This window comes from Osmia lignaria, chromosome 9 (genome assembly GCF_051020975.1).
Source record: "Osmia lignaria lignaria isolate PbOS001 chromosome 9, iyOsmLign1, whole genome shotgun sequence".
Taxonomy (NCBI): domain Eukaryota; kingdom Metazoa; phylum Arthropoda; class Insecta; order Hymenoptera; family Megachilidae; genus Osmia; species Osmia lignaria.
This window is the reverse complement of record NC_135040.1, coordinates 7,475,705-7,502,732: the sequence shown is the minus strand read 5'-3', so window position 1 is coordinate 7,502,732 and position 27,028 is coordinate 7,475,705. Positions and strand designations below refer to the sequence as shown.

General features: G+C 32.8%; 6 protein-coding genes across 11 annotated transcripts; 2 read left to right on the top strand and 4 right to left on the bottom strand.

The window, feature by feature from the left end:
- Positions 1-66: 66 nt before the first annotated feature.
- LOC117605779 (uncharacterized) lies at positions 67-3,585 on the bottom strand. The gene is made up of 2 exons (XM_034327491.2): positions 2,719-3,585; positions 67-2,623 (listed from the first exon to the last, which is right to left on the bottom strand). Exons 1-2 carry the CDS (start codon positions 3,200-3,202, stop codon positions 1,872-1,874), a joined length of 1,236 nt encoding a protein of 411 aa, XP_034183382.1. The 5' UTR covers positions 3,203-3,585; the 3' UTR covers positions 67-1,871.
- A 1,095-nt stretch (positions 3,586-4,680) lies between these two features.
- On the bottom strand, positions 4,681-7,290 carry Oscillin (glucosamine-6-phosphate isomerase Oscillin). Of its 5 annotated transcripts, none has more exons than XM_034327561.2 (6): positions 6,651-6,947; positions 6,344-6,508; positions 5,986-6,270; positions 5,558-5,916; positions 5,299-5,423; positions 4,681-4,771 (listed from the first exon to the last, which is right to left on the bottom strand). In XM_034327561.2, the coding sequence occupies exons 2-5, from the start codon at positions 6,465-6,467 to the stop codon at positions 5,334-5,336; spliced, it is 858 nt and encodes a 285-aa protein (XP_034183452.1). In that variant the 5' UTR covers positions 6,468-6,508; positions 6,651-6,947; the 3' UTR covers positions 4,681-4,771; positions 5,299-5,333. The 5 variants fall into 5 exon arrangements, with proteins under 5 accessions (XP_034183452.1, XP_034183462.1, XP_034183434.1 ...); XM_034327571.2 differs by having other exon boundaries at positions 5,338-5,423; XM_034327543.2 differs by lacking the exon at positions 6,651-6,947 and adding an exon at positions 7,149-7,290 and having other exon boundaries at positions 4,681-5,423.
- Rtel1 (Regulator of telomere elongation helicase 1) lies at positions 7,179-12,049 on the top strand. Of its 2 annotated transcripts, XM_034327326.2 has the most exons (13): positions 7,179-7,290; positions 7,741-7,806; positions 7,885-8,308; positions 8,376-8,631; positions 8,707-8,967; positions 9,038-9,345; positions 9,414-9,620; positions 9,720-9,882; positions 9,963-10,220; positions 10,300-10,539; positions 10,618-11,103; positions 11,221-11,365; positions 11,445-12,049. In XM_034327326.2, exons 2-13 carry the CDS (start codon positions 7,746-7,748, stop codon positions 11,519-11,521), a joined length of 2,886 nt encoding a protein of 961 aa, XP_034183217.1. In that variant the 5' UTR covers positions 7,179-7,290; positions 7,741-7,745; the 3' UTR covers positions 11,522-12,049. The 2 variants fall into 2 exon arrangements, with proteins under 2 accessions (XP_034183217.1, XP_034183207.1); XM_034327316.2 differs by lacking the exon at positions 7,179-7,290 and having other exon boundaries at positions 7,674-7,806.
- Positions 12,050-12,262: 213 nt separating this feature from the next.
- On the bottom strand, positions 12,263-14,330 carry RpL10Ab (ribosomal protein L10Ab). The gene is made up of 5 exons (XM_034327647.2): positions 14,181-14,330; positions 13,584-13,739; positions 12,997-13,145; positions 12,588-12,760; positions 12,263-12,487 (listed from the first exon to the last, which is right to left on the bottom strand). The coding sequence occupies exons 1-5, from the start codon at positions 14,183-14,185 to the stop codon at positions 12,317-12,319; spliced, it is 654 nt and encodes a 217-aa protein (XP_034183538.1). The 5' UTR covers positions 14,186-14,330; the 3' UTR covers positions 12,263-12,316.
- A 255-nt stretch (positions 14,331-14,585) lies between these two features.
- LOC117605868 (polyisoprenoid diphosphate/phosphate phosphohydrolase PLPP6) lies at positions 14,586-16,151 on the top strand. The gene is made up of 4 exons (XM_034327659.2): positions 14,586-14,762; positions 15,028-15,162; positions 15,229-15,328; positions 15,405-16,151. The coding sequence occupies exons 1-4, from the start codon at positions 14,754-14,756 to the stop codon at positions 15,797-15,799; spliced, it is 639 nt and encodes a 212-aa protein (XP_034183550.1). The 5' UTR covers positions 14,586-14,753; the 3' UTR covers positions 15,800-16,151.
- Positions 16,152-16,285: 134 nt separating this feature from the next.
- LOC117605786 (alpha-tubulin N-acetyltransferase) lies at positions 16,286-26,826 on the bottom strand. Its single transcript, XM_034327503.2, has 8 exons — positions 25,913-26,826; positions 22,103-22,252; positions 21,220-21,391; positions 19,824-19,965; positions 19,042-19,147; positions 18,809-18,896; positions 18,389-18,435; positions 16,286-17,393 (listed from the first exon to the last, which is right to left on the bottom strand). Exons 1-8 carry the CDS (start codon positions 26,014-26,016, stop codon positions 17,111-17,113), a joined length of 1,092 nt encoding a protein of 363 aa, XP_034183394.1. The 5' UTR covers positions 26,017-26,826; the 3' UTR covers positions 16,286-17,110.
- Between the last annotated feature and the right edge of the window lie 202 nt (positions 26,827-27,028).

Below are 27,028 nucleotides of genomic sequence, written 5' to 3'. Positions count from 1 at the left end.
CAATATATTACTGCTATATAATTCATTATAAATATTTTTTTGTTATATTTTAAAAATGCTCCATTCTCTTCACTAGGTTTCAAATTATTAGAATTCAAAAATTTGTATTTCACTGCTGATAACAAACTAATTCTTTTTTAAATTAGATAATTAAAAATTTGTTACCTTTAGTTTCTCCATAGTTATTATTTTCCTATAATAAAATCAATAATTGTAACAAGATTTCTATATTTCATTAATAGAACAAGCACACTTAATCCTTTTTATATTTTATCTAGTTTTTCGTGTTTTACCAATAGCAAAGGTAAGTACTTACATAATAAAAACAAAATCCAAGAACGCTTAGATTTATCTTCAAATTATTGATGTCGACAGAAATCGGAATTTACCTGTTATTTCTGTTTATCGTTCGAATCACTGATATTTGTACAAGATATGCCGATAAATGACTGAATTGAAATCCGTGTCAAAAATTCTATTATTCCTTTGGTTTCATCAATTTTATTAATTTTCTCGTTGAGATTGTAAGAAACATGTATTTTATAAAATCATGTTCAAAATTCTGAAATCCTTAATGATATTAATCATCTTAATAAAAAAAAATTATCTTTAACGATTTATAAAATGTTTGATACAAATGACTTTTTATAAATGATTTATTATCATAAAAATACAATCTATAATTGAAGGTATCTTTGGTCACGAGTATCTGAAATTTTGTCCCTGAGAAAAATATGGTCACATAGAAGCGATTAACCCTTTTTTCACAAGTCATTCTAAAACTGATATCTCACGGTTAAAAGGATTTACGATACAATCGGTTTATTTCATCAGTGATGTGTCAGCTTATATTTTCTTGCAGATACGGGTATGAAATAAGACAATAAGTATTAGAAATGATATTTTAACACATATAAAGGAATATTGTATCGTCACGTGCCCATCGCATTGCCCAACCATCACCATTCAAAGATTAACATCTCGAATGGACGTGTGTAGCAAGACACGCTATAATTGCAATTATGTACTTACATACATCGTCCCATTTTTCAATTTAACCTTTCCCCTTGATACTTTGCCTAAGTAATATTAATGTGACTTAAAATTGTTCCCTCAATTATTCGATCATATTCAATGTATAGTGGGGGCCAGCAATACCCCCCACGGTATGGCATTCAACCCCTTAATAACTGTAATGCAAACTGTGTTAATACATACTTTTAACACGAATGCCATCATAAGATGACACCAATTTAACAACTAATTTATGATCTTGAGTAATACAAGACAAATTGGTGTCACTTCTGAATGCTTTAATTTACTGTCTTGTTATATCGCAAAAATTTGTCAGTCGGTTTTCTCTTGGTTCTCGGAGGTAGTATTGACGTTATCCTTCGGACTGAATGTGTTAAGAGGAAATGTACATACAAGACGGAGCCTTGCCTTTTACTACTTGCCCTACTAAACGAGTAAATAGAAGACTACATGTGTGTAGTATTTTGCCAAAAAGTAACGAATTTAGACGCGTACAGAACAATACTTCCAAAATTTTTGGAAATAAGGATATTAGTATTGCCCCTCACCCGCCTAATGGCACCACTGATAGCTCCTCAGGCCCCCACATATACAGACCCCATTTATTGGCAGAATTGCCGCTGGATCTATGTAACCCTTTTTAATACAACCGCAAATATATGACTCATAGCAATACAGGTGTAATCTCGCGGACAGTGATGTACTAATTATTTTCGGTACCCTGGCGTTCAGCTGTAACAGTGCTCTTCTATACGCTTCAATATTTGTTGCTAAAGGCGAGTGATGGAAGATGCAGAAGAAGACAAGACAGGATCTATCATATTCTAACGGTTTATTTAGATCCAATTACGTTTAACGAAAGATAACACCACTCTGCGTAGCCGTTCGATGAACAATTCGCTACCTTTGTATTCAATCATAACGTTTTGCATTTTATCATAATTGAAATCATCAATGTCACCCACGCTCAACGTGAGTATCTTTACCATGAAGCACAAATGTACGAATTCACGCTCGGCATCCTCGTGCATTTTCTCTTTGAATCCCTCCTTGGTGAAAACGTCAGTTTTACATCCCATTTTCTCTAACGTCTTTATGAACGCTACGTAATACTGATCCATTAGATTCTCTATTTCTTCGTCAGTTATCTCCAGTTCCACGCTCGAGAACAAGAAAAACAATAAATCGCGTAGAGGACTGCCGTATAGGTATATTTGAAAGTCGATGAATTTCACGTCATCGACAGCGCCCTTCTCGTTGCGACGAAACATCACGTTGTTCACCCAGAAGTCCGAATGAATGATGGTCGTCCATGGTTCACGAAGAATGTCGTTCCAGATATTATCTATCGTCACTTCCGTAAAGATTTTGTAACATTTATCGAAATACGGATTCATTTCCGGATCCTCCTTTATTTTGCTCAAGATCAATTTAAACATGCTTCCACCGATGCTCTCTCCCTGCAATGATTTTGCGTACATTTTGAACACCTCGAAAATACCAGGCTTCTTTATCTTGGTAGCTATTCCTAAAGCGTGGAATCTCGCTAATGCTTTCACTGTCAATTCCGCGTGTTCTAGGTCGTAACCTGCATAAAAATGTTCAAACAAAACGGCTTTCAATAAAATAACGAACAAATATATTTGAAGCGTTCGAAGAAATTATTTTAATGCTTTACTTCACCTTTAGATCTATCACCGGTGTAATAACCCTTGACCTTCAAATTATCCATCAGAATAACCGCGTTGTCGTCGAAATCGGTACCCGGCTGCGACGACAACCTGGATCCATAAAATTTCGCTGTAATGTCGAACAATTCGCTCTCCTTGAACCCGCACTCGAGTTCCAGTTTATTGTACGCCGGGATGATGGTGTCGTACATAAAGATCTCTTTCATAAATGTACGAGAGCTGTTGAATAAACGTCTCTGGAACTCGGTCGGTGGTACCATCTTCGCGATCAGCTGAAGTTCCTCCTTTTTTCCAGTTTTCTCATTCTTCAATTCGACATGGACACTGAAAATCGAGCTTCCATAATTCTCCCCGGGCGGTAACAACGATTTGGTCGTGTAATTCTCGATAGTAAGTTTATTGTCGATTTTCTGATGCAAAACCGGCTCCAGATCACGAAGCACAACCTCCTTCAATTCTGTGTCACTGTTACTCATGATTACGCGTTAAAGAATAACAGAGATCTGTATATCCACTGTGTTCAAAATTCGCTTCCCGTTCAGTCACTTCCCGACGAGCTATGACCGCGTGATCTTCAAACAATAACTTATATGTGCTTCTTTAAGTACTCATTGGATTTATAAAATCGAGCACTACTCAGATCCTAAGATTAATAGACCTTATCAATTAGTTCTCTTCGTGTACTATGTATTACGTAAGGCTGTCCAACACAAATGTCGATTTTTCGTTTTCAGAAACCGGCGCAACACCGACAACCGATTCACGTACGTACATGTTATACCGACGACCCGACGTTTCCATACGATTTATCATCAGTCGCTACGATGATAATGATCGTTTGTCCGCGGGATCTCTCCCACTTCATTACGCTTGATTCTCCTTTTTAAACGTATTCTCTGAAACGCTATGTTGACAATTTATTTTTTCACCTCTTCTTTCATCTCCGCGCGTATCTGCATCTATAAAACGTTCACGCTATATCACGCTTAAACAGGTAAGTAGGTACCCTTTGGTAACTAGTGCCACTTTCGAAACGTTTTTTGTAGCGAGGATGCAAATTACGTTTGCAAACAATTCTTCATGTTTATTTGTTAATTAAAAGTTTCCCTTCGGGTGCTGTCTACCTTTTTTCAAGGAATTTCCCAACAATCACCCGAGAGACGGTGTTTGTAAAAGATATCACGTCTATATGCCCCTATACGACGTTACAGTCGGTACACATTTTTCTCGATTTTAAGATCATTTCATTCGCTTACTTTTAACTCCGTTTCTTACTCTCTGATACTAGTACTTTTACATCAGTAATGTCCTCTTACGTTACATCCCCCTTTTAGTCGCTTTTTACGACAGACAGTGGCCGTATTCTGATCCTCGAGCAGACAGGAATAACAATTTTTCATTTTCTTTTGAATATTTTTTGGTATGGTTGGAAAAAAACGATATAATTTATAATACCCATAATACTAGGTAAGTGATACGAGCATTTGAAATTAGATAAGCAAGATATGTAAGTGATTTCTTGTAATATGGATGATAAACTCCTATCAAAATTCGAGTTTCGCTGATTTTACTTCGACGCTATCGGACCCTCCAACTAAACCGAAAATCATCGAACCTTGCTCATCCAATGAGCTGATAGATCCAATGAAAAAATCCAATTAAAATACGATAAAATATAATCACGAGTTTAGTTTATTTCATAAATAAACGAGACACAAGAAGATTATTGAAGAAAACTTACGTGATAAAAAGGGTAAGTTTATTCATGAAAAAGTATAATAATACAAAAATATAATATTTTTGTTTTTTGAAAACAAAAATTGTAAGAATATAATAATTGGTGTTTTAATAAAACAAACACGTATATAATACATACATCATATAGTGTTTCCGGTTAAAAGATTATTCAATACGTAACATACACGAAACTCGTGTCACCTTTCTCAGACCCATCTTTTTAATTTTTTTTTTTTTTTTTTTTATTCGAGACTTCAAATCTTTTTATGTTTAACAGTAACACGGAGTCTATAAATGTTCCATAAATTCTGTGAAAAACAAAACATTACAGACTGTACTGTATACAAAAGTTGTATATAATTGATGCAATTTGCGGTCGAAATGACAGTGAAATAAAAAAAGAATTGATTATCTGTGAAAAAATGTTGTTTCGTGACACCGCAGATAATACTAAACGCTATACATTCGGTATGTGTAGTCTCATCGTCAGTATATCTATTTAATCACTAATGTATAGCGTCATGGATTTAAATGGAAACATGATAGGTAACAATGTCTTTGTTACAACACTAATTGTTGAATTAACGAAAGAATTGATGAAATGGCTTACGTGGCGTATACAAATTTTTTTAGAAATATTTTAAAAAATTTTCAAATTTAATTTTCCAAAAACAAAATTATATATAATACCTGTTTGCACTACCATTTCGACCGTATCTCATAATCTCACTTATCATATTATCTTTCTTTTTCTTAAACTCATTGAATACTGATAACAAATAAATTTGACAGAATTTTCGTTCTATCAAATACAGCTTTCAAATGTAAAACATACCTAAAAATTATATTCAGATAACAATGAATAAGTAACTACCATTTTGACAAATAATTTTGTATTGAACAACGGGGAATTGCGTCTCCATCTTCTTCGATCAATTTGTGATGTACAGCACTGAGAGCCTATATATCATATAAATTCATTATAAAACGAATATGATAGAAAAATGTTTCGACTGAAATATAAATATCTTTGAACATAAATGTCCATGTGTTTTGAAATGATTCTCGTAACGCAAACATTTAAACGCACGTACCTTAAAATATTTCACAGTTTTCACACGTAATTCTAGAGTCGCATCTTCGTCGCAAACAATAATTGTACGAGGATGCTGCTGAAAGGCTGACACAGTCCACATATGATTGATACCTTCTTCTATCGCTTTATAAAGGGCAAACGCTTTATGAGATCCTGTAATGAGAATCATTACTTCTTTAGCGTCCATTACAGTACCAACACCAACGGTCAATGCTTGTTTTGGAACTTTTGAAATATCGTTTCCAAAGAATCTTGCATTGGCTTGTAAGGTATCTTGTGCCAATGTTTTTACTCTTGTACGCGATACCAAAGAGGAACCTGGTTCGTTGAAAGCTATGTGTCCATCTGGACCAATACCTAAAAAATAATGCTATGTCGTATGAAAATTGATTTATTATATGTATATATTAAGTGTCATGTATGTACCACCAATAAACAATTCAATTCCACCAGCATCTTTGATTTTCTTCTCAAAATCGTCGCATTCTTGTACAAGATTCAATGCATTACCATCAAGAATATGTACATTATCCGGATTGATATCTATATGTTTGAAAAAATTATTATACATATAATAATGATAAGACTCTGGATGATCTCTAGGTAAATCGACGTATTCATCCATATTGAATGTCTTTACATATTGAAAGGAAAGTTTGCCTTCTTTGTGATATTCTATAAGTTTTTTGTACATTCCCAAAGGTGTGCCACCTAAATAATAATAAGAAATTATCACACCTACTCATTTTTAATGACATGTTATAATATTGAAAGTAACATATACCTGTTGGAAGACCAAGAACAAAATATTTATCCTTATTCGGCTGAAAATCATTGATTCTTTTTAAAACATATTTTGCAGACCATTCAGCTACATGATCCACTGTGTCACAAATCACTAAACGCATTTTAAATTTGTGTTATGTATAACATAAACTTCCACCTAATACTGAAAGAAAATATAAAATTATAAAACATAATTCATAAAATATATTGAAAAATTTAAATGATTTATAAAAATATAACAAACAATTTTAATGTTATAATTATTACAATAAACTGTATAGAAATAATATATAATGCTGTTTTACCAATTCCTGATTAAATTTATAGGTATATATGCAGAGATATCGCTATGCCAAACACCCTTTATCTCAATGTATAAACAGAGAACAATACTTTTAATTTAAACTTTGCATTACATTTAAAATTATTGTACTTTATTAAAATAAATTATATATGAATGCTATTATTGTTCATTATTTCCTTTTTATGGTCTTTTATGTTCGACATTTATAAAAAGCAGAAAAATGATTGAATATAGTATATATGTTTCTTTATTCGAAATTTATTGGAATCCATATTTGTGTATGTCATACGTATACAAGATGCCTGTATATTAAACTTATATTACATATAATGAATGGACTTTTGTGCCTCGATTAGAGGTCAATAACCAATGGTTGTTGACCTAACAAAGACATCATTCTAATTTTCTTTAACATATTTTAACATTTTGAGCTTTGTCAATTATAAATCTATGAAAAAGGTGGAACAAAAAGAATGCAACTAATAAAATGAATACGAACCTGAAAAAAAATTAAGAGCAGTTTTTTACAGTGTATTCAGCAAATCACTATATCAGCTGATACAAGACTAACCTAATCTCTTTCTTTCGGTTATTTCGAAAAACAATTAATATTCTGCTCAAAGATAAAATGATGTTTTAATGTATGTAGATTGTTAAGACCAGTTGATTGATGATTTGATAATACGCAATCTTAACATTTAATTACACGGTAGAAATTTAATTTAAGATAAGAAATAGGGCGACTTTTAATTTTAGTCGAAATGCCAATTTCTATTATTACTTTATCGCTAAAGCAAAATTGATTATGTTTGAAATACATATATCAATTTATTGTAAATACAAATATTACATACACCTGGCCGTTATTTAATGGTTAGAAAGTCTTTAGAATTTGGCGGGAATATGTGCTTAACGTTTTTGTTCGTTTTAACTAGTCAACACTTCTCAAATTTAATTTATCAATCAGTATTTTGAACATTGTAAAAAATTTCACGTAGACATTTTGTACATTTTATAATAAAAGATGCCCGAAGTAACAATTAATAATGTTATTGTAAATTTTCCTTTCAAACCGTATTCTGTACAAGAAGAATATATGACAAAGGTGATAGAATGTCTTCAGAATAATAAAAACGGCGTTTTAGAATCGCCAACTGGTACAGTGAAATTTTTTTATTCGTATATATCTTATCAATGACCAAAATATTAAAATTAATTAATAAAATATACCCTAGGTACAGGAAAAACTCTCTGCCTTCTATGTTCCTCTTTAAGTTGGTTGCTAACGAAGAAAGCTCAGTTACAAGCACAATCTTTAGTTGCTGGAGTAGAAAATCCTACCTTTGGAGGACACTTCTTTAAAAAATTAAAAAATGAACTTAACGAAGCTACAGGCAATTCAAATCCTGCTACTAGTTTCAGTTGGACAGCACCGAAAATTATTTATGCATCAAGAACACATTCTCAACTTTCACAAGCGATGCAAGAATTGAAAAGAACTTCTTACAAACATGTAACTGTGGCTGTGTTGGGATCTCGAGATCAACTTTGTATTCATCCAGAAGTCTCCAAAGAAATCAATGCTTTAAACAAGATATATATGTGTCAGTCTAAAGTGAAATCTAGGACATGCTTTTATTATAATAACGTTGAAACTAGGTAAACTATTGTTATTAATTTTCTTTTAACATTGATAAGTAAAATAAATAAAAGGTAAATTTTTTAGAAAAGATGATCCTTCCTTCAAGCAGGAAGTGCTAGATATAGAGGATTTAGTTAAAGCTGGTCATAAAAACAAATGTTGCCCATATTTCTTGTCTAAAGAACTTAAACAAAATGCAGATATTATTTTCATGCCATATAATTACTTGTTAGATCCAAAATCACGGAGATCACAAGGTATAGATTTACAAAACAGTGTTGTTCTTCTGGATGAAGCACACAATATTGAAAAAATATGTGAGGAAGCAGCATCATTACAGGTATTTAAATAATGTTACTAAATAAGATTGAATAAATAATGTGAACTTTTGATGTAATTATTCATTGTGTTATAGATATGCAGTACCGATATTGCCATGTGCATAGATGAACTAACTGTAGTAATGGAATATATAGCTAAGGATATTGAACAGAATGAATTTTCAATGGAAACCTCAGGAAATGTTCAAATAGATTTTACTGCCGAGGATTTATATATTTTAAAAACCATGTTTTTAGATTTAGAAAAGGCCATTGACTCGATACAGATCGTAAAACGTGAGGAAGGAGATACACACCCCGGTGGATACATTTTTGAATTATTAGAAAAGGCACAGGTAAATAGTCGATAAATAGTGATTGGCTATTTATGGAAGTCAAATAAAAAGAAATTAATATATTCAACAGTTAACCCATGGCAAAGAGCAAGTTGTAATAGAAAACTTAGAAAAAATTGTACTTTATTTAACAACTACAAGTACTTCTCCATTTACAAGAAAGGGTAATGCTCTTCAAAAATTCAGTGATGTACTAAGAACCGTGTTTAGTCATGGCAATAGCCTTCGCTATAAAGAAAAAATTAAACAGTGCTATAAAGTACATATTCAGGTAGAAGAACAAAAAAAAAGTAAAAAGGATGTTTGGGGAACAAAGAAGAAGGTCTCGAAAAACGAAGGGAAAGTTATTAGCTATTGGTGCTTCAGTCCTGGATATAGGTAATTTAAATAATTAATTGAATTTATATATTTCTACGTTAATTGTAATAATATAATATTTTGGAAAGTATGCAACAACTGATGGAACAAGGTGTGCAGTCGGTGGTATTAACAAGTGGAACATTATCTCCGTTAAAACCTTTTATATCTGAACTTGGAATACCAATTGAAGTTCAGTTAGAAAATCCACATATTGTAAAAGGGGAGCAAATATGCGTGGGTGTTCTTAGTCAAGGTCCCGATGGCTATTCTTTAAATTCTTCTTTTAATACAAGGTAATATATACCCTATACAACGTGTTGCATGAATGTTATGTTACACTTTGTACATGAACTCTTATAATGTACTACATGGACTGCGTAATTTCTTTTTAGGAACGATCCAAAATACATAATGTCTCTTGGACGAACAATATTTAATTTCAGCTGCCTCATTCCTCATGGTTTACTAATTTTTTTTCCTTCATATCCAGTAATGAAAAAATGTCGAGAAGAATGGCAAAACGTAGGTTTGTGGACTAAAATAGCAGAGCGTAAGGTAATTATTATATACAAAAGAAAAAAATGATTTTATGTAGAAATAGTAAATGTAATCAAACATTTATTTACATAATTTAGCCTATATACGTGGAGCCACAATATAAAGATGACTTTTTGAAAATTATAAATGAATATTACGAGAGAATTAAAGATCCCTCCCACAAAGGAGCTATTTTTATGGCAGTTTGTAGAGGTAAAGTGAGCGAAGGACTCGATTTTGCCAATGCAAACGGAAGAGCTGTAATGATAACTGGCCTTCCATTTCCACCTTTAAAAGATCCTAGAGTTATATTAAAACAACGATATTTAGAAGAAATAAAACGTCAAGATAACGATGTAATTAAAATTGAAATTTATAATATATTAAACATACATCAAATGTTTAAATTTTATGTTTTTTTCTTTCTCTCTTTAGGTTTTGTCTGGTCAGCAATGGTATCAACTTGAAGCATCACGAGCTGTTAATCAGGCTATTGGTCGTATAATTCGTCACAAAAATGATTACGGAGCTATAATTCTTTGTGACTGTAGATTTGAGAATCCTAGTTTTAAAAAGCAGCTGTCTGCTTGGCTGAGGCCTTATGTTAAAAATTTTAATCACTTCGGATCTATTACAAAAGAACTGAGAGATTTTTTCAGATACGCAAATTGTACTGTAAGTTTAATTTCGATATTCTTTTTCAAGTGTTATTGATGACTAGGACTATTAATTTACTATAAACTTTTTGTTTAGTTACCACAACCAAGAAATGTTTCATTACCGGCAACATCTGCATCATTTAATACGACTGTCTCTCAAATGTCAAAAAATACTTCGAAACCGAAAACTGATACAAAATCCTCGGTAGAAGATAATTTTAACATTGATTTATATATTGATAAAAATGAAAAAGATAAAAAACCAGCTGAAGCGAAGAAAAAAAGTTTTTTTGAGATTTTAGCAACTGATTCAAAACCTATGATTAATTTTAACACCTGCAAATTAGAAGAAAATCAAACTTCGTGTGAATTAACAAAAAGTATTACTGAATCAGTCAGAAAAAAACGAAAAATAATAATGTTACCCGTGGAATGCAACGAATACTTATCTGGTCCTTCAACTCTTTCGGATGCAAATATAGAAAATGTAAATGCTCCGACAAATTCTCAACAGAGCAATGCAGAAACTGATATTAATAGCACCGATAAAAAGGTTTTGGGCAAAATGTATATAAAAGAGGTAAGTAATTTATAAAATATAATTGCAAATTTGTAACTGTTGGCAGCAGATATTTGTGAGAGAACTCTTCATTAAATAATTTTGTATAATTAATTCATGTATGCATTGCATTTTTAGGTAAAGCAATCTTTGTCGCAATCCAATTATAAAATATTCTCAAAAATAATACAAGATTATAACAGTACAAATAATTTTGAAGAATTACTAAAAGTACTTCAAAATCTATTTCCACCAAACAAAGGACTAGATCATTTATTTATAGGTATATTTTGTTAAATATTATTATAAAAATTCCTATAAACTGTTCACTTTTAATGATTTTAATGATGTATCATTTCCAGGATTTAAACATTTTTTAAAAAAACAACATATCGCTGCATTTGAAGTTCAAGTTGCACATTTAAGAGATATGCAATAATAACTTCAAATTACCAAGATTTAATAAAAGAACGATAAAATCTAAATGTGAGATTATTAAAACTACATTAAATGTAAATAGTGCCTAATGAATATCAAGTATTTTATTATTAAACGAGACCGAAGCAAAATAAACGTTTGACAAACTTGTATTTTAAAAAGACTGCTATAAATTAGGTATTTAATAAATAATTAAATGTGATCTGAGCAGAAGATTATAACAAATTAAGAGTTTCAAAAGGTTAGAAGGTCCATGGTTGAATAACTGAATATAACTACTAACCACTAGTTAAATAACTGAATATCAAAATATATTTTTGAATGTTTTCTTCTTTTATTTTCAACAATGCAAAATCCTAATTTTATTAATATCGCACCGCAAAATACTGATGGTTTCTTTTTAAAGCGTGCTGCAATTAAAAATTCAATGACTTAATTTACAACGTTGCCTTATCGTGGCCGAGCTGCAATTATTACCTCACAACCGCACGCATTAAGGAACATATTAAGCCAGAGGCACTGCCGCCGATTATATTATGCTCATTTTCATTCTATACCTAAGTACATATAAGTTACAAAAGAGACGATAATTGACTGGGAATGTCCTGTTGAAAGACAGTCAACAGAGATCATACGTGTCACGGTAATTAACAGCATTGCCTTTGGCTTAATTAGCGAGAAAATCTTACCCTGTACAACAAGGTGAAAAATTGACTTTGTACTATAGTGTTTTAAATACAAGTATTGAAATTATATTTTTATTTGATGCACATCAAAAACAATTGTACTAACTGAATTAGTACAGCCGTTGAGGAGGTCCCATAGAAGATTTGATATGAAGGGAACGCACATTCTGCCAATGTTTTTTCAACAACGAAACCAAAAAATTGATTGAAAGATGTACGTTTTGGACCAGTTCATCTGGAGTCATTTCCACATGTCCTACCGCTACTGATAGACACAATACCTAGAAATAATACATTTTTCAAATTACATACCATATAATTAATTTTTATAATCAAAGTCGACAAAGAATCAATAAATTTGTTGATCACAAATTCCTGTACCTTTTTCATTTGGAATTTAATTGTAGCCTTCACCTCATCAATCTTTCCCACCATTGATTCTTGATGAGAAAGAAGACCAGGAAATTTACCAGCTTTGTTAAGTCCAGGACCAACAATACGTGGAATTTGCTTAATTAAAGATTCGCTAGCCAAGAATGCATCATATTTTTTAGCTGAAAATACACATTTAATTTAATATCAGATTAAAATCTAATATAAAATTAAAAATAATTTTTAAATTTGTCTCAACGCGGATTGAGGCTCGATGTAATGATACAACGCTCCACACCAAGCGAAGAATTTAATCTTCTTCCGTTCGACGGCCATTGTTACATTCTTATCCATTAACAATGGTGCTTTTTGGAAGATAAACAATATTAAATTTACCAGAATATACATTAAAACTTACCTAACTTCTTTACAAGTTTCTTATTTTTATTCAATTTTTTCAATGCTTCAGCATCCATATATGGAATATTATTGGCTTTAGCTTCATCACAATGTTGTTGGTCACCCAGAACACAAACTTGCATCTTTGGTCTTGGAATATTTTTTAACCTTTAACACAAATTAATTTACAATATTATATTTTTCTGTAATTTAATATTAATATATTGTGTTTATAAAATGATATTCTTTGAAAATTTTAATTATGTATAAAAGTTAATGTTCTCAGTAGTGTATAAAGTATCCACACAAACTGTTCAGATAATACATGCAATATACCATCATCGAACAGTGTTTTTGATAAGCTTTGAATTTATTAAATAGTCGACTGAATGTTAACTTACCGACAGGATCATAAAGTATGATCCTGCTATAAAAATAACGGTACAATACCTCCCCAATTTATTTAAGACCCTGGGTAAAGGTCCGCCAGGTAAAACCCAGCTTCCTGACTACATATGAGGCAAACTTTTCAGATGATAGTTATCAAATATTTTTTAACAGTCATGAAAAACTGAAAAGAATCCTCAATGTCAGGTAGAAACATACTTGACGGTGCCTGAGAAACGTTTGTCCTTTTGCGGATCATAATTCTTCAAACCAATTTGTAGTTCCACTGTTTCTAAAAATTTTCTTTTTTTATCCTGTGAGTTTTGAATAACCGAGTTCACACACTCGTACAGAGTATCACGCGATACTTTGGACCTGTTAATAAAATTTTTATATTAGAAAATATTTAATACTAGAAAACATATATTAATGAACTTTGAAATTACTATATTTATATAAAAACACCATATACAAGATATTTGGTTGTAATCCACCCACGTGGCGAATGTGTTGTAATTTAACGTTAACCAACGTTTAACATTACTAACGTTAATATTATCGATTATAATTGGAAATTCTGATTTACAACATTAATTAAATATATAAAAAGTGTTACACACGTGGGGAGAACGAATGCTTTTGTGAATAACTGGATTATCAAGTACAGAAATTAATGGAACATAATGTTTGAAATTATTATTTGTTACAGAAAATATTAACGATTCCGACAAAACAATATAATGAAATAAATTATTCTAATAACAATGAAGGAATAAAACTTTGGATTACTAAAATATGAAAAGATTAAATACTCACGTCATTTCTGCACTGAATGGATCGCGGCTAGCAAAGGAGAAGAGAACCTGCCTGAACCTGCCTGACCGCGATTAAGACCGGAAAAGAAAGACCAAGTTGCTAGTAGAAGAGCTAAACGCTATGTATGTCCACTAGATAGGAAACGTCAATAAATATTCAGACTTCCTTATATAATTCCTCAACTTGATACAGGTGGCGCAGTAAATGTTGAAATACTTTCTGTATTTATCGTTATTTTTATATTCTAATTGTTTTTAAAACTATATTTCAATTTCTTTAATATATATACAATATATAATAATTTATTATTTGTTCAATGAGAAGAACGAAAATTTGTATATGTAGATAAATTTATCAACTAGATAATCATCTTATACTCTTAAGATCACAAGTATAATATATGAGTATATATGTAAGTATACTCAGTTGATAAGGCGTATAGTAGTACAAAAATTTTTGCTGATGTTCATAACAGTAGATGATTAAGTGCGTAGTATCGTAGTATATTTTAATTACAAGAGTAATCATTTAACAATTATTCAACATTCTACTAGTCTCGATTTATGAAATAAGATGGGGAAGGTATGTTTTTTATTATGCTGCTTAGTTCCATTTATATGTAAAAATTATATCTGATGAGTGGCTTATTATTTTTATCTATGTATATTTACAGAGCTAGCGAATATTAATCATGAACTTTATTTAAATAATTTAATATATTATTCACAACTATTTTATAATAGAAAAAAATTGTATATCAATGACTCAAAGTTATGGAATTTATAAAATGAGTTTATCTTAATCAAATAAATTGTTTGTTAAGTATTCATATATATTTCTGTTACAGCATCACAAAAGAGAAATTCCACCAATGTTAAAAAATATATTAGCCATTGATGTTCAATTAACAGAGAAACTAGTAAAATGCATAGAAAAATTGATGCCTCTGAGACAACTAAAAATACATAACACTGCATTAGAGGTATGTCCAATAGTATATCTATAATAATGATTGATAAATATTATAAATTATTTTTTATCTATGTAGATATCATGTCATGGTATACCTTGGATCGCATCAATCCTTGCATTTATTTGGATTCTTGATAATAAAAATTTGTACCAAATGCAAGTGAATTTATTGTTTGGTAAGCATAACATTTAATAGGAATAACAATGCAATACCTTGTACAAATGTTTATGTTTATATTATTATATTTTTAGGTTTACTACTGGATATTATTGTTATTGCCATTTTAAAAGCATTTTTTAGACGAAGAAGACCAGTACCTACTAATGATCCTTTTTCAGTGGGTCCTGACAAATACTCATTTCCTTCAGGTCATGTTTCTCGTTCAGTGCTTATCTTTTATGTTTTTAAATATTTGTGGCCAGTATCTGTTATTTGTCTGCTACCAATAGCAGCATGGATTTTCTCTTTAGCTATGTCAAGACTTTTAATGAGAAGGCATCATATTCTTGATATCTGTGCTGGACTTATATTAGGTTATGCTGAAGGAATGCTCTTAAGTTTTTTGTATTTAGATGCTAAAACTTGTGCATATTTGGTATCTTGGCTGAATGATGCAAAAGTAGATGGTGCAGAAGATGATGCCTAGGAATTGATTATTGTTTGACTATAATGTTTGTCTGTTGACTTTAAAAAAGATATTATTCCTTAATTCACTATTTTACACAGTCAATTTTAATGATTATTTTTAACAAACTAACGCATGCAAAGAAGTGATATTTTAATATACCTTGATTTTAATTAGCTAAGTGAAATTCGGCAACTACCAAAATAGAAAAGAGTTAACTATAAGATTATTATTGCTAAGACTGCCTGAAAAATAAGGAATGTTATTTAATGATAGGAATTTATGTTTTATTTTAAATAAATGTGTGGGGGAAATTTATATTTAATCAAAGAATTATTATGTTAAAAAATAAATCATAATATTTTGTACTTTACCTGTTTATTTTCTTATCACATGAAATAATTTTTTTCAATAACGACTATTGCACCTTTATAGTTATGTCTCATCATTTTAAATATCCATAAATTTAGTAGTATAAAATACAAAATATTCCATGTATGACCATTAAATATATATGTTGTACGAATAGTTTTATAGTCTTCGGAAAACATTGAAATTCGAAAAGGAATGATAACAATTCCCCCTTTACTTTAATATTCTAAACGAAAGGAATGTTGAATTCAGTCATAAGAAAAACTTACACATTACTATATCCATGGTATATGAAAAGTATCTTGTACAGTACCGAGCATGGTCGGCTTCCCTGGGGAAGTAGAGTATAAAATTACAAGCCAGTTTATATATGCATTCTACACGAACAAGACGTGTACTACGATTTCAATTCATTCTTTTATGAATAACTTACTAATAACTTTAGTATCATAGTCATTACAATCAATGAAAATGTATTGTACTTAATGTCATTATAAATATGATTTCTATGATTCTATCATTCTATCCTCAAGTTCAAAATAAAATTATGCCAGCATATTATTCTAACAAAATCACTGACATCGCCTATAGTTTTGAAAATTCCATTTATAATAATTATAATGCACCCTGCATTTGTTCAAATTTTAATTATTTCATACAGGCTTAATTATCAAATATTTTTTGTTTAACACTCAATGATAATTTATTGAATGCTCCACATAATAAAATAAAATAAAAATAATCGTGTATACCAACTGACATACGGACATTTTCCATTGTCTACTAGAGTGAATTCCATTAGAATATACTTTTTCTAATTATTCTTATATAACATATCATTTTACTAATCATTCAATTACCATCAAGCTTTGTTAATGATTACTTTTCTCCAAATATTTCGTTTCAAGATGTAAAAGTTTCATGAATTTTTCCATGATTTTTCTATCACTCTGAGTTTCTTTACCACAAAGGGGAATGATAAAATTTAAGATCCAGTCGAGCATGCTGATTGGTACCAGCTACTTCTTGACTGCACGATGGCGAAGGTTTTATATTTTTCTCAGTTTTCTCTGTTTCCCGTAAAATGGTAACAAAAGGTGTTGGTTGATGTTCTGGTAAAGCAGGTGTTGGTACTGTCGACATTTCGCTTGTACGTTGTTTCTGTTCTTCTTCCGAATAAAGGCTCAACGAACGTGGGCGTTCTGGTTTCGATTCTGTCGCAGCTGGCGTACTCAATTTTTCACTGAAAAAGTAACTTCCCATGAAGACGTAGTGGAAACATGCACGATCACAACCGCATGCATTCAATGATTACAATCCCTTGTCACGTGCAATTGTATATTATTAAATTATATTCCTGCTTCAAAAGATGTCCATCTGATTACCCTTGGAAGATCATAATACACAACTGCTTATTACCATGAACTGTTTTATAGTATAATTCATTTTATTTCAGTATTGTAATAAAATACAATTGTACGCCATTGTAATTGAACAAAAATTATTATCGTAGAAGAAAGAAAGTACATCATGCACGAATCTCAATTGTTGCAAGTGACGCAAAAAAAAAAAAAAAAATTACTTACTCTGCAAATAAGAATAAAAGGATCGTGTTGCCGGTGTGCAGAGGATTTTGAGGGATATTGAACTGGTATTTTTTTTTTCATGGGAGTGGAATCGCTCAATATCTGTCAACGAAAAGGAAGTAAATATAAAATTCATGCCGAGCATTTGGTGAATAACTTTTAATTATATGCACAGGTGCGAGTGACCATTGAAAAATAATAGGTATCGCAATAAATTAATCTAACGTACACATAATACATGCGCGAATTGTTCTAACGAGAAATGAAGCGTCTGTGTGCGTTGAAAGAGTGTTGTTGCAACGAATGACACTTATATTTCAACGTCTTTCATTTAACAAATTATAGAAAACTCTTTACAACGTTTTCTCCCATTTGTTTTTTCAGTACCCTAAACTCAGTTCAGTATCTATTAACATCTTCATAAATTTTTATGAGATTTTTATAAACAACGTTATAAAGGTTTTCCATATTGTGATTACAATTCTCAACCGTCAGTCAGTGTTATAAAACCTCAATTAATATCATTTCAGTCACTTAAAGCATTCTATACAGAATAGTGATAAATAATGAAAGACAATTTATTGTCTAGATGACCTTACGATCCATCCAAGAATTGAATTAATCTGGCTGATTATCTTTCGATTTTACTCACCCGGTACGCTCGGCGGATGGACCAAGCACAGCGGTATTATGAATTATCTAGAAAAAAGCGTTAATGCAATTAGTTCTGGTATTGCAAGCATTGGGAAACATTTCTAATGCAGCTATTAGTTGACTGAACGTTCTAGAAAATAAATTATAAGGATTATAAAAAAATTGTATTATTTCATTAATGAACAATTCAAATGGTGTTATTAATGATAATAACTGAGGCGTTAGCTGTATTATAACAAAAATAAAAATAAAAATATTTTAATTCAAAGGTGAAGTCTAAATCTTCTAATACATACAATTTAAAAGTAGAATATCAAAATACGCTTCAGTGTATTATAATTATATATTTTTCTCTGTTTCAACCACTTTGTGTCGCAAGTTCCAACCCGAAGTCGATGTTCTATGGTGTTGTACTTACATTCGCCATGGAACAAGGTGGTCGTGCTGCGGCGTATCTGCCAAATGAAGCGCGCGAAACTGACGACGAATAAGGAACACCGTTCATACTGAAAATATTAAAAATTTTTAACTGATTTTTACATGAAATCTGTCTAATATAATTATAGAATTGTTCCTTTAAATACAATAACATTGAGAGATTTGCTTTTATTATACATTAACAATTTTAATAGTATTAAATGTATTCTGTACCTAGAATTATTTTTTCCAAAATTATTGTGCATAGTGTTAGAAGCACCGATATCCATTGTCGCATTAGCTGGTAAACTGTATCTGTTTGTCCTTACATCCTGACGTTCTGAAAAACACCAAATAATCACATAATCGGTACAACTTTTTTATTCAAGGAATTTCATTAAAAGAAAAGAAAAAGAAAGAAATAACTTTCACATGAAATAAACAATTTATCACTCTCTGACAGAACCACAAAATCCTCCACTTTGAAATAATTTTAAACATCGATATTTCTTATCACTTTTCTTATTACGGACTACGGATAAAGATGACCAATTTTCTGTCTTGTATCAGTTCAGGTCACGAGAATTGGATCAGCTCATACATAATCGACATCGCGACGAGTTTATCATTTAAGGACAGCTTCGAATCGACCCAGGGTAATCGTATAATAGGCTCGTTGTAGGATGACATTGACCACGATTTAATACTTCTCCAGGTATGAATTACCGATTTAGGGCACCGTTCGACGAAGGACGGACTATAATGCGAACCGACCTTCGTTGCACCATTCTTGTACCTTTAACTTGAAACCAGATCGACAATGGGTTCATGGTCGAGTTTTTTATGAAATTACCTTCAAGACCAGACGTTGTATGGTTTATCCTATCGTTAGATGGTTATTTTTATACCTAAGTCTTCGTTACAACTTTGAAGATAAAATTTTCTTTTGATAAACTGTTTACATCACACCTTTCAAACTACAACATAATATTAAATACTAGAGAAAAGGAACGTACCATCATCAAAGAATCCTTGAAAAACAACAAATTTGTTGTTCTGAGGAATTATTTTCGAAAGACCATAATATTTGTCTAAGAAGGCTAAGAACTTCTCTGAAGGTCTATCAATCGCTAGCTTCACCGGCCTGATGTTTTCTTCCTAAAAAATAATATTACAGTATTATTGAAACAGATAAACAAAATGTTAGTACATTAATTTCTTTTTCCGTGAGTGTAAATGATGAATGAATTGTGATGTAGGAAACACTTTGAACGAGTTCAGTCACCTTCTGAGTTACCTTCGACCGTAACGCCCATGTATAATGACCTTTTGTCACGCTGCTCTTTAAGATTATCTACTACCACTTTACTAACCCAACCTGAACAATTTCTTATCGAGAAACAGTCACGAAATCAAGATTCTAGGCGTGCAAACATTTTTCTTGGTAATTCTGTTTTTGTTAGTCATTTGTATAGATGAAAAATACCTTTTAAAACATTTATTTAATGCTTGAACCTTATTCGACCTTCTTCAATTACGCTTTAAATATTCTTAGATGGCAGCGAAAGCGTTGGGAAATTGTTAATTACCCTTAATCATACCCGGCGTTAATTACCCTGCTCGTTATTCGTCCTTTACTCGAGTTACGCTTTAGATTCTCAGAATCTCGGTGAAAGTATGGAAAGACTGTTGATTATCTTCGCCGTATGTAATGTTGATTACTATGAATGCTATTCAATCTTGTTCATTGAATTTAGAACGGTTCTAAAGTCATTAACGCATTGTGACTGTAGATCTACCTTTCATGAAATAAATCATAGACTTTAATAGCGTAGATCTACGGTCTTAGATAATATTTAATTATATAATTTTGCTAATTTGATTATAAACACTAAGCTATTAAATATATATATAAAAAAAAAGAAATTTTTTGCAAAATAGAGAACGCAAGTTAATGGTAGACTCTGTACAGCATCGTAAAACCGAGTTAATAAGCTTTAATTACGGAAAAGTACCGTACAGACCGGCAATCGTAATAGCTAAGCACCGTGCACGAGACCGAGCTGAATTCACGTGTCGCTAGGCACTTGCTGTGATTCTGACAGAAGTGCAGCAACCATAACAGAATGAGGTAAAGAAAAAACGAGGTAGGATATGAGCCACCAGCACGAACAGCAATTCTTTGCCAACCCTTTTTCTTCTTCTTTTTCTTTTCGCAGATTTATGGACGTCACTTTGAAATTAATCGTTCCATGCACTATCCAGTGCGTTCCTTTGTATGCAAATGGTGTGAAATAGCTTTACCTATTAATTTACTCAGAACAAAAAAAGAATGAAGAAAAATATAATCAGTTTCGTATTTTTCAATCTACTTGTTTACTCTTCGTTCTGAATAATTATGGAAGTACTTACAGAGAGCATGTGCTGATAGAGAATATTTCCAAGGCCCATACGTTGTCGAGATTCATGAACGTAAAAGTCGAGAATGCATCTCGGCTTCAGCTGGTAATGAGCACCGATCTCGTCGAACATGAAGAGATTCTTCGATCCGGTCTTTAACAGTCCTACCACGCTGCCCAGTTCGCTGTTGAATCGAAGCAAGATTGTAATATCATGCGACAATGATTCATGGTTGTGGTCCACCGATCGTGGCTTGCATCACTAGTCGTAGATAGCTTTGCAATCAATGCAACGGATGTAATTGATGTTTTGATGCATCAATGCATTAACGAGAACCAGAATCAGACTCGTTTTATTCAAATACAAAAAACAAGAAATATGATACGAGATAACTGGTTTATCTGAAATACTGTTACTTTCTGAAATTTTAGCTCTCGATAAATGAACATTCTGAGTTGCGGTCATTTTGACCCATAGTTAAAACATCATTTGCGAACAAACGATGCATCGTTTCGGTACCGAGAATTTGCGTGTACAGGGGTGATAAGAATTTTCTCAACGATGCTGTCTGCTGGCGAGCAGGAAGTGATTAGAGAAAATATGAAACGCCCTGGGCGTAGAACCCTTTGGACGAGGATTCTGGACGGGAAAGCTGGATTTCTGCAGCCACGGCGACACCAGACACGACATATCGATCCACCAACCAGTTTGCACATCGTGATACCCTTTATCCTGGGAAATACAGCTTCCTTCCCACTGGCTGGGGCTCAAGTTACTATTTTTCAACAGGGTTCTCTTTAGAATCAACATTTACTCAGGTTTTAAATCCTTTAAAAGTTGCCTGGGACCACCTTGTATATTAAATTTTTAAGTGTGAAATACTTAGAAAACTCACTTGTTAGCCTCATTGTCGACTAATAAATAAACTATATGGTCCGTATCTCGAAGTTTCAGAGAGTTGGTTATCGACTTATTCAACCCTTGAGCCCTTGCTGAAGCCTCGCCCATGTCGTCTAAAATTCTGCTCAATTGTCTCTGACATTCGCTGGAACAGAAATTTTTAAACGCTTTATCAGTTGTATACATAATTAAAACTTCCAAATAATCTTACAATATAATGTATTTATATTCAATTAGTCTTATTTACTAAAATTGTTGTTACAGTGAAAAGAGAAATCGATTCTTTCCCGGAAACTTTATAAGCAAACTTAAGGAGCACACCAGTTCACTAAGTAATTCGACCTCGATTACAATGATATTCATTAACTTTGTTGTAAGTTGCGGTTTACAATTGAAATAGCACGAAACAGGTGCTCCACTTTCGGTTCTCTTCTCTTTTCTCTTTTCCTCAAGGCAATCCTATTTTATTTTATTTCAAGAAAGTATCGTTATTGTTGCATCTCTCTAATTTTAGATCTGAATATTTTCACCATTTCATTCATCGCAATTATTGTTTCGTCAACAGCTTCTCTGTTTTCAAATCATATCGAAAATGTTTCCATAATATTCATGATTGCTTGAATACACAAGGACATGTTTGCGTCGCAATGCAATTACGCGACGGAATAGAGGCGTTGGGACAACTTTTCCGGAAACATCGATTCGTAAATCAATTACACAATCTGATTACGCTTCGAAATTATTGGCGTCTGACTCAGCGGCGTGCGATTGATTGTTTTCTTGTTCCGCGTGTTTGAAAGTGAGAAAAAACTGGAGGAACAAGAAACAGCGGGAAGAATGATTCGCATGGCGAACGTGACGATTGATGTGAACGAACCACTTTGAAATACCAATAAAGGTGAAAGTATATTATTATTGAATACCGTGTACCCGTGTGATGTTACAAAACAATCAAACACGATAAATTATCTGTGTAGACTACACGTTGACTGTCATAGTAGAACATAGAGGATTGCAATTGTAAAATTACAGTTCTCGGACAAATGTGTTAACCCTCACCCGGTTGATAACTGGTCGCTTTTGAAGACAGACACCTGTTAATGAATTATTAAAAAGATCCAGGTGCTACATAAGATTCTCTGCTTCATTTCTTTTTATCACTTGTTGTAAGTAGCTGCTATTTGGGAGCATTCGTGAAAGAAAGTCGATCATACCATAAGTTAATGTGTTACGAGATCCGACCTAATTTCTGAGACTGGAATTCAGCCGGTAAAGCTATTTTGCAATGCAAATGACGATCGATTATCCTAACAACGTAATGTTTTCAGGAGACATTGAAAGGTACGATGATGGATCATCGAGGGTCACGTGAAGTTTCAAGTATCAGGCAACATTGGTGAATTATTGAAGGAATTAACCCATTCGTAACCATGATCCAAATATGAAGTACATCAAGTAATTTAACTTTGTAATGGGAAATGTTCCAAGGTGTTAGAAATGAAGGCCTTTACCATATATACCTATAAAAAAAAAAAATGTAAATATTTAATTTAACATGCAGCTAACAAAATAGAATTATCTTACAAGAATAAATAATATACCTGTAATTATATGTAATCGAAACGTTTAAATCTAAATTTGATTTTCATATTATCATCCTCGAAGTTGCACAGCTATTTTTAAACCAACTCGTAGCGTTCTCATTCCAAGCATCTACCAGTGCTAGCAGCAAAGCCAAGGAATCTATTAAAATATCTTTACACAAACAAAATTAAACGATAATGATCGTTACACGAACAGATAACGTGGCTCGGCTTATCAGAGATGTTGAACGGAATTGCGTGGCATTAAAATTCTCGTTCGCCTTCTATTGGCGATATTTCATCGTGTTGAATGAGACAGTTCGTATCAATTAACTTTAATCCTACGCTCGTACAAGCATCATCGGAAACGAATGAGACGCAGAATAGAAATAAAATGAAAAAGGAAGGAAACTGAATGTTTCACGCTACTTTCACGAGAAAAAGAAAATCATTCTCATGAATATGCGATCCGCTTCAAAACTGTGAAATCATCGCGCTCGTTTTCTAAAATGATCAAGAATTTCTGAAAATTTATTTCTATTGAAACGTTTTTTTTTTGTTTCTGGGAAAGCTTGATTTGATCGCGATTGTATCCATTACTTTGCTCGCACAATATAATCTGCTTCGATGAGAAAAACGAGATTTAAATTGACACAATCAAGACACAATCACGATGATAGGGAGATTGCTATACCCATACTATCGCTACCATATGGAGGCTGAAGGGAAATTGTTAGTTAATCCTCCGAGAGAAAATGCTGGGTCATCCGGGACCCGCCCTTAAGGGGATTTTTTTACGATTCATTCCAGGTAGATCGGAATCGGGGAAAGGGATAGCGATTATCGATTTCATAACAGGCGAACAGGGCGAATAACCGGCCCGGCAGAATTTCATCATAGACTTCCGCGAGATTGCGAGTCACCGTTTAAGAATTCAAACGTTTGAACAGCTGTTTGCCTGGCGAAAAGCAGTCCTAACGCGACGACAAACATTCTAATAGTAGGTAAACATACGAATCGAAGAATACTAAACGAAAGAGGGGAAATATTTGAGCGTGAAGTCCAAATATATCCCCGGCGTATTACGGGCTGCTTGTAACCAAAGGTGTCCTGATTAATTTTCATCTGGATGTTTACGAAAGGGACGAAGACTAAAAGGACACGTGTAACGTGTATTCGAAGGCATTATTTTCAGCTGCCCCCGCAACCCTATTCTGAACGCCCACATTGCAAACAATGGGACTGAGGGAACTCAGAAAATATGCGAAACTAGAGTGTTCTTTGTGTGTTTTAACACGTTTTATATCGTGAGAAATATTTTTACCAACGAGGCCGACAAATTAAACCTCGGTATAATTTCAAACCTTTCTTAAATTCCATTAAAACTGTAGTTCGAGCGTGTAAGAATCAGACCGTGTCATCTAATATGATTATCCTGTAAGTTTTCTCAAACATTCCTTATTCAATTGTCGCATGTTTGTTCATAATCCTGTAAACATTTAAATTAGAGAATGGTCATTTTCTAAAAGAATTTTTGCACGGTTATCTCGGGAAAGAATTCAAGCGACGCCAACGCGTGTATCTGTTCCATTGACATTTACTTTCGCCATCGATTTGCCGGCAATATCGGCCAATGTGACACCGTCAACGTCCTCGAATACAGTGTATTTACATTATAACTAAAACAACGGTGATTATGTTCCAGGAAGTGATCGAGACGCAAGAATGACTATAAATTGACTAGGCCTGGTGTCATCGACGCGAAGTGAAAGTACTATGCATGTTCCATATTACAACGTAACCTTGAAGATGACGACCGCGATAAATAACCTCTTACAGTGTATCGATTTTTACTTTTCTTCCAGCATCCGCTCTTCTTTCTCGCAAATAATTTTCAAACAATTTCGCACATCTTCTTTTCTACATTTTAAGCATGACGTGACACGTTTGTCTGGATCAGGGTTTCCCAAACTACGTTCAGCGACAATTTGGAAAGTTTTATATTTAAAAATAATGTGTTTTAATAACATTTTTTAAAAATTTTTACTAGTAGGTTATTACCCAACTTAAAAAATAAGCTAAGTATTCCGTTAAAATTTTCAGGTTTGTGAATTATTGCAGAAAAAGTTTGGGAAATCCTGGCCTCGATTAACATTTGATACAACAATGTCTAAATGAAATATTGATATTAACGAGATGAGAGATAAAAATTTGTAACTCACTGTAATTCACGACGATCACCTCTGAAGTCTTCTGGGATGAGGGTATGGGTGACCTTGTTGATCTTTCTGGGTAAGAGTTTATTTACGTTGAACTTGAACTCCATTTCGTCGACGATTTTTCACCACCGTTCCGTCGATTTCCACGCGTAAATTCGATCAACAACCGGCCCTTAACCTTTCAACGCTTCTGTCACTTTACCGACGTACTGTACCACCACCTTCCAGTTTTTTTTCGAAACTGTCTCGATTGTCCTGAATATGGCGGTCAATGGCATCCACCGGGCCAACTTCACTGCGTGGTTTCCGGGAGGAAAATTACGATGTTTCGTCTTGCTTCGAGTCACAACAGGCTGCGTTTAATCATTGATCTGATTGTTTGTCGCCTGTCACACTCGGTGTCACACGAATCTTCTTACTGTCGCGTGATTTTACGCGATGAATTCTATTTCCGTTTTTCGATGTCACCGCCTCGTGTTCCTCGAACTGTTTACTCACAATGCAAGGATCCTACGTATATTCTTCCAATATCTTGAGAAGAATTGCCGTTTTCAACATGTTCATGAGTGCAGAGACAAAGTGTACAGCTTCTCAAATCGATTAATACACTACGAACTGACTCACTTCGCGGCTCGTAGCCGACTGATATCCATAGTTGCTATGACGTCGATTTTTTACTATTACGGTAAGTTGCGAGAGAAGTTAGGAGTAGTATCTCTGGTAATTTGACAGCTAACCGATACAGTTTCGAAGCACATCGAGGTTGTGTACTGTATAAAATCACTGGTTTAGAAGAATGATTGTAGACAAAGGTACTCGATAATGTAGTGGAGAGAAATTTAATAACGAGACGGAGTTTCACCTGCCGAATCGCTGGAAGTCTCACAGTTTACTGGCGAGCGGTACGTTCAATTTTTTCCTTACAGCCGCGAGTCGCGCCGAGGTGCGCGCGCATCCATGAGCCGCAAAGCGTGACGATCCACTACTGCGCATGTGCGAAGAACCTTCTTTTCTTTTTAAAATGATTAAAATCATTTACCTAAAACAATATAAATAATAAAACCTTGTATATCCTTAATACATTTCAAACAATAGCAATGCAGTTTTCAACAATCCATA

What these genes read in the sequence shown, in the direction of transcription:
- LOC117605779 (XM_034327491.2), bottom strand. Translation starts at nt 3,202, where the DNA reads ATGAGTAACAGTGACACAGAATTGAAGGAGGTTGTGCTTCGTGATCTG. An exon ending in CACCGGTGATAGATCTAAAG is followed by an intron (nt 2,624 to 2,718) that starts GTGAAGTAAAGC and finishes ATTTTTATGCAG; the next exon opens with GTTACGACCTAGAACACGCG.
- Oscillin (XM_034327543.2), bottom strand. Translation starts at nt 6,467, where the DNA reads ATGCGTTTAGTGATTTGTGACACAGTGGATCATGTAGCTGAATGGTCT. An exon ending in TGTTCTTGGTCTTCCAACAG is followed by an intron (nt 6,271 to 6,343) that starts GTATATGTTACT and finishes ATTATTATTTAG; the next exon opens with GTGGCACACCTTTGGGAATG. An exon ending in AATTGAATTGTTTATTGGTG is followed by an intron (nt 5,917 to 5,985) that starts GTACATACATGA and finishes ATTATTTTTTAG; the next exon opens with GTATTGGTCCAGATGGACAC.
- Rtel1 (XM_034327316.2), top strand. Translation starts at nt 7,674, where the DNA reads ATGCCCGAAGTAACAATTAATAATGTTATTGTAAATTTTCCTTTCAAA. An exon ending in AATTATTAGAAAAGGCACAG is followed by an intron (nt 8,968 to 9,037) that starts GTAAATAGTCGA and finishes TATATTCAACAG; the next exon opens with TTAACCCATGGCAAAGAGCA. An exon ending in TAAAACGTCAAGATAACGAT is followed by an intron (nt 10,221 to 10,299) that starts GTAATTAAAATT and finishes TTCTCTCTTTAG; the next exon opens with GTTTTGTCTGGTCAGCAATG.
- RpL10Ab (XM_034327647.2), bottom strand. An exon ending in CGTTTCTCAGGCACCGTCAA is followed by an intron (nt 13,146 to 13,583) that starts GTATGTTTCTAC and finishes TTTGTGTTAAAG; the next exon opens with GTTAAAAAATATTCCAAGAC. An exon ending in GAAACTTGTAAAGAAGTTAG is followed by an intron (nt 12,761 to 12,996) that starts GTAAGTTTTAAT and finishes GTGTATTTTCAG; the next exon opens with CTAAAAAATATGATGCATTC.
- LOC117605868 (XM_034327659.2), top strand. An exon ending in TACATAACACTGCATTAGAG is followed by an intron (nt 15,163 to 15,228) that starts GTATGTCCAATA and finishes TTATCTATGTAG; the next exon opens with ATATCATGTCATGGTATACC. An exon ending in GCAAGTGAATTTATTGTTTG is followed by an intron (nt 15,329 to 15,404) that starts GTAAGCATAACA and finishes TTATATTTTTAG; the next exon opens with GTTTACTACTGGATATTATT.
- LOC117605786 (XM_034327503.2), bottom strand. Translation starts at nt 26,016, where the DNA reads ATGGAGTTCAAGTTCAACGTAAATAAACTCTTACCCAGAAAGATCAAC. An exon ending in TCTATCAGCACATGCTCTCT is followed by an intron (nt 19,966 to 21,219) that starts GTAAGTACTTCC and finishes ATTATTTTTTAG; the next exon opens with GAAGAAAACATCAGGCCGGT. An exon ending in CCATCCGCCGAGCGTACCGG is followed by an intron (nt 17,394 to 18,388) that starts GTGAGTAAAATC and finishes TTACTTTTTCAG; the next exon opens with TGAAAAATTGAGTACGCCAG.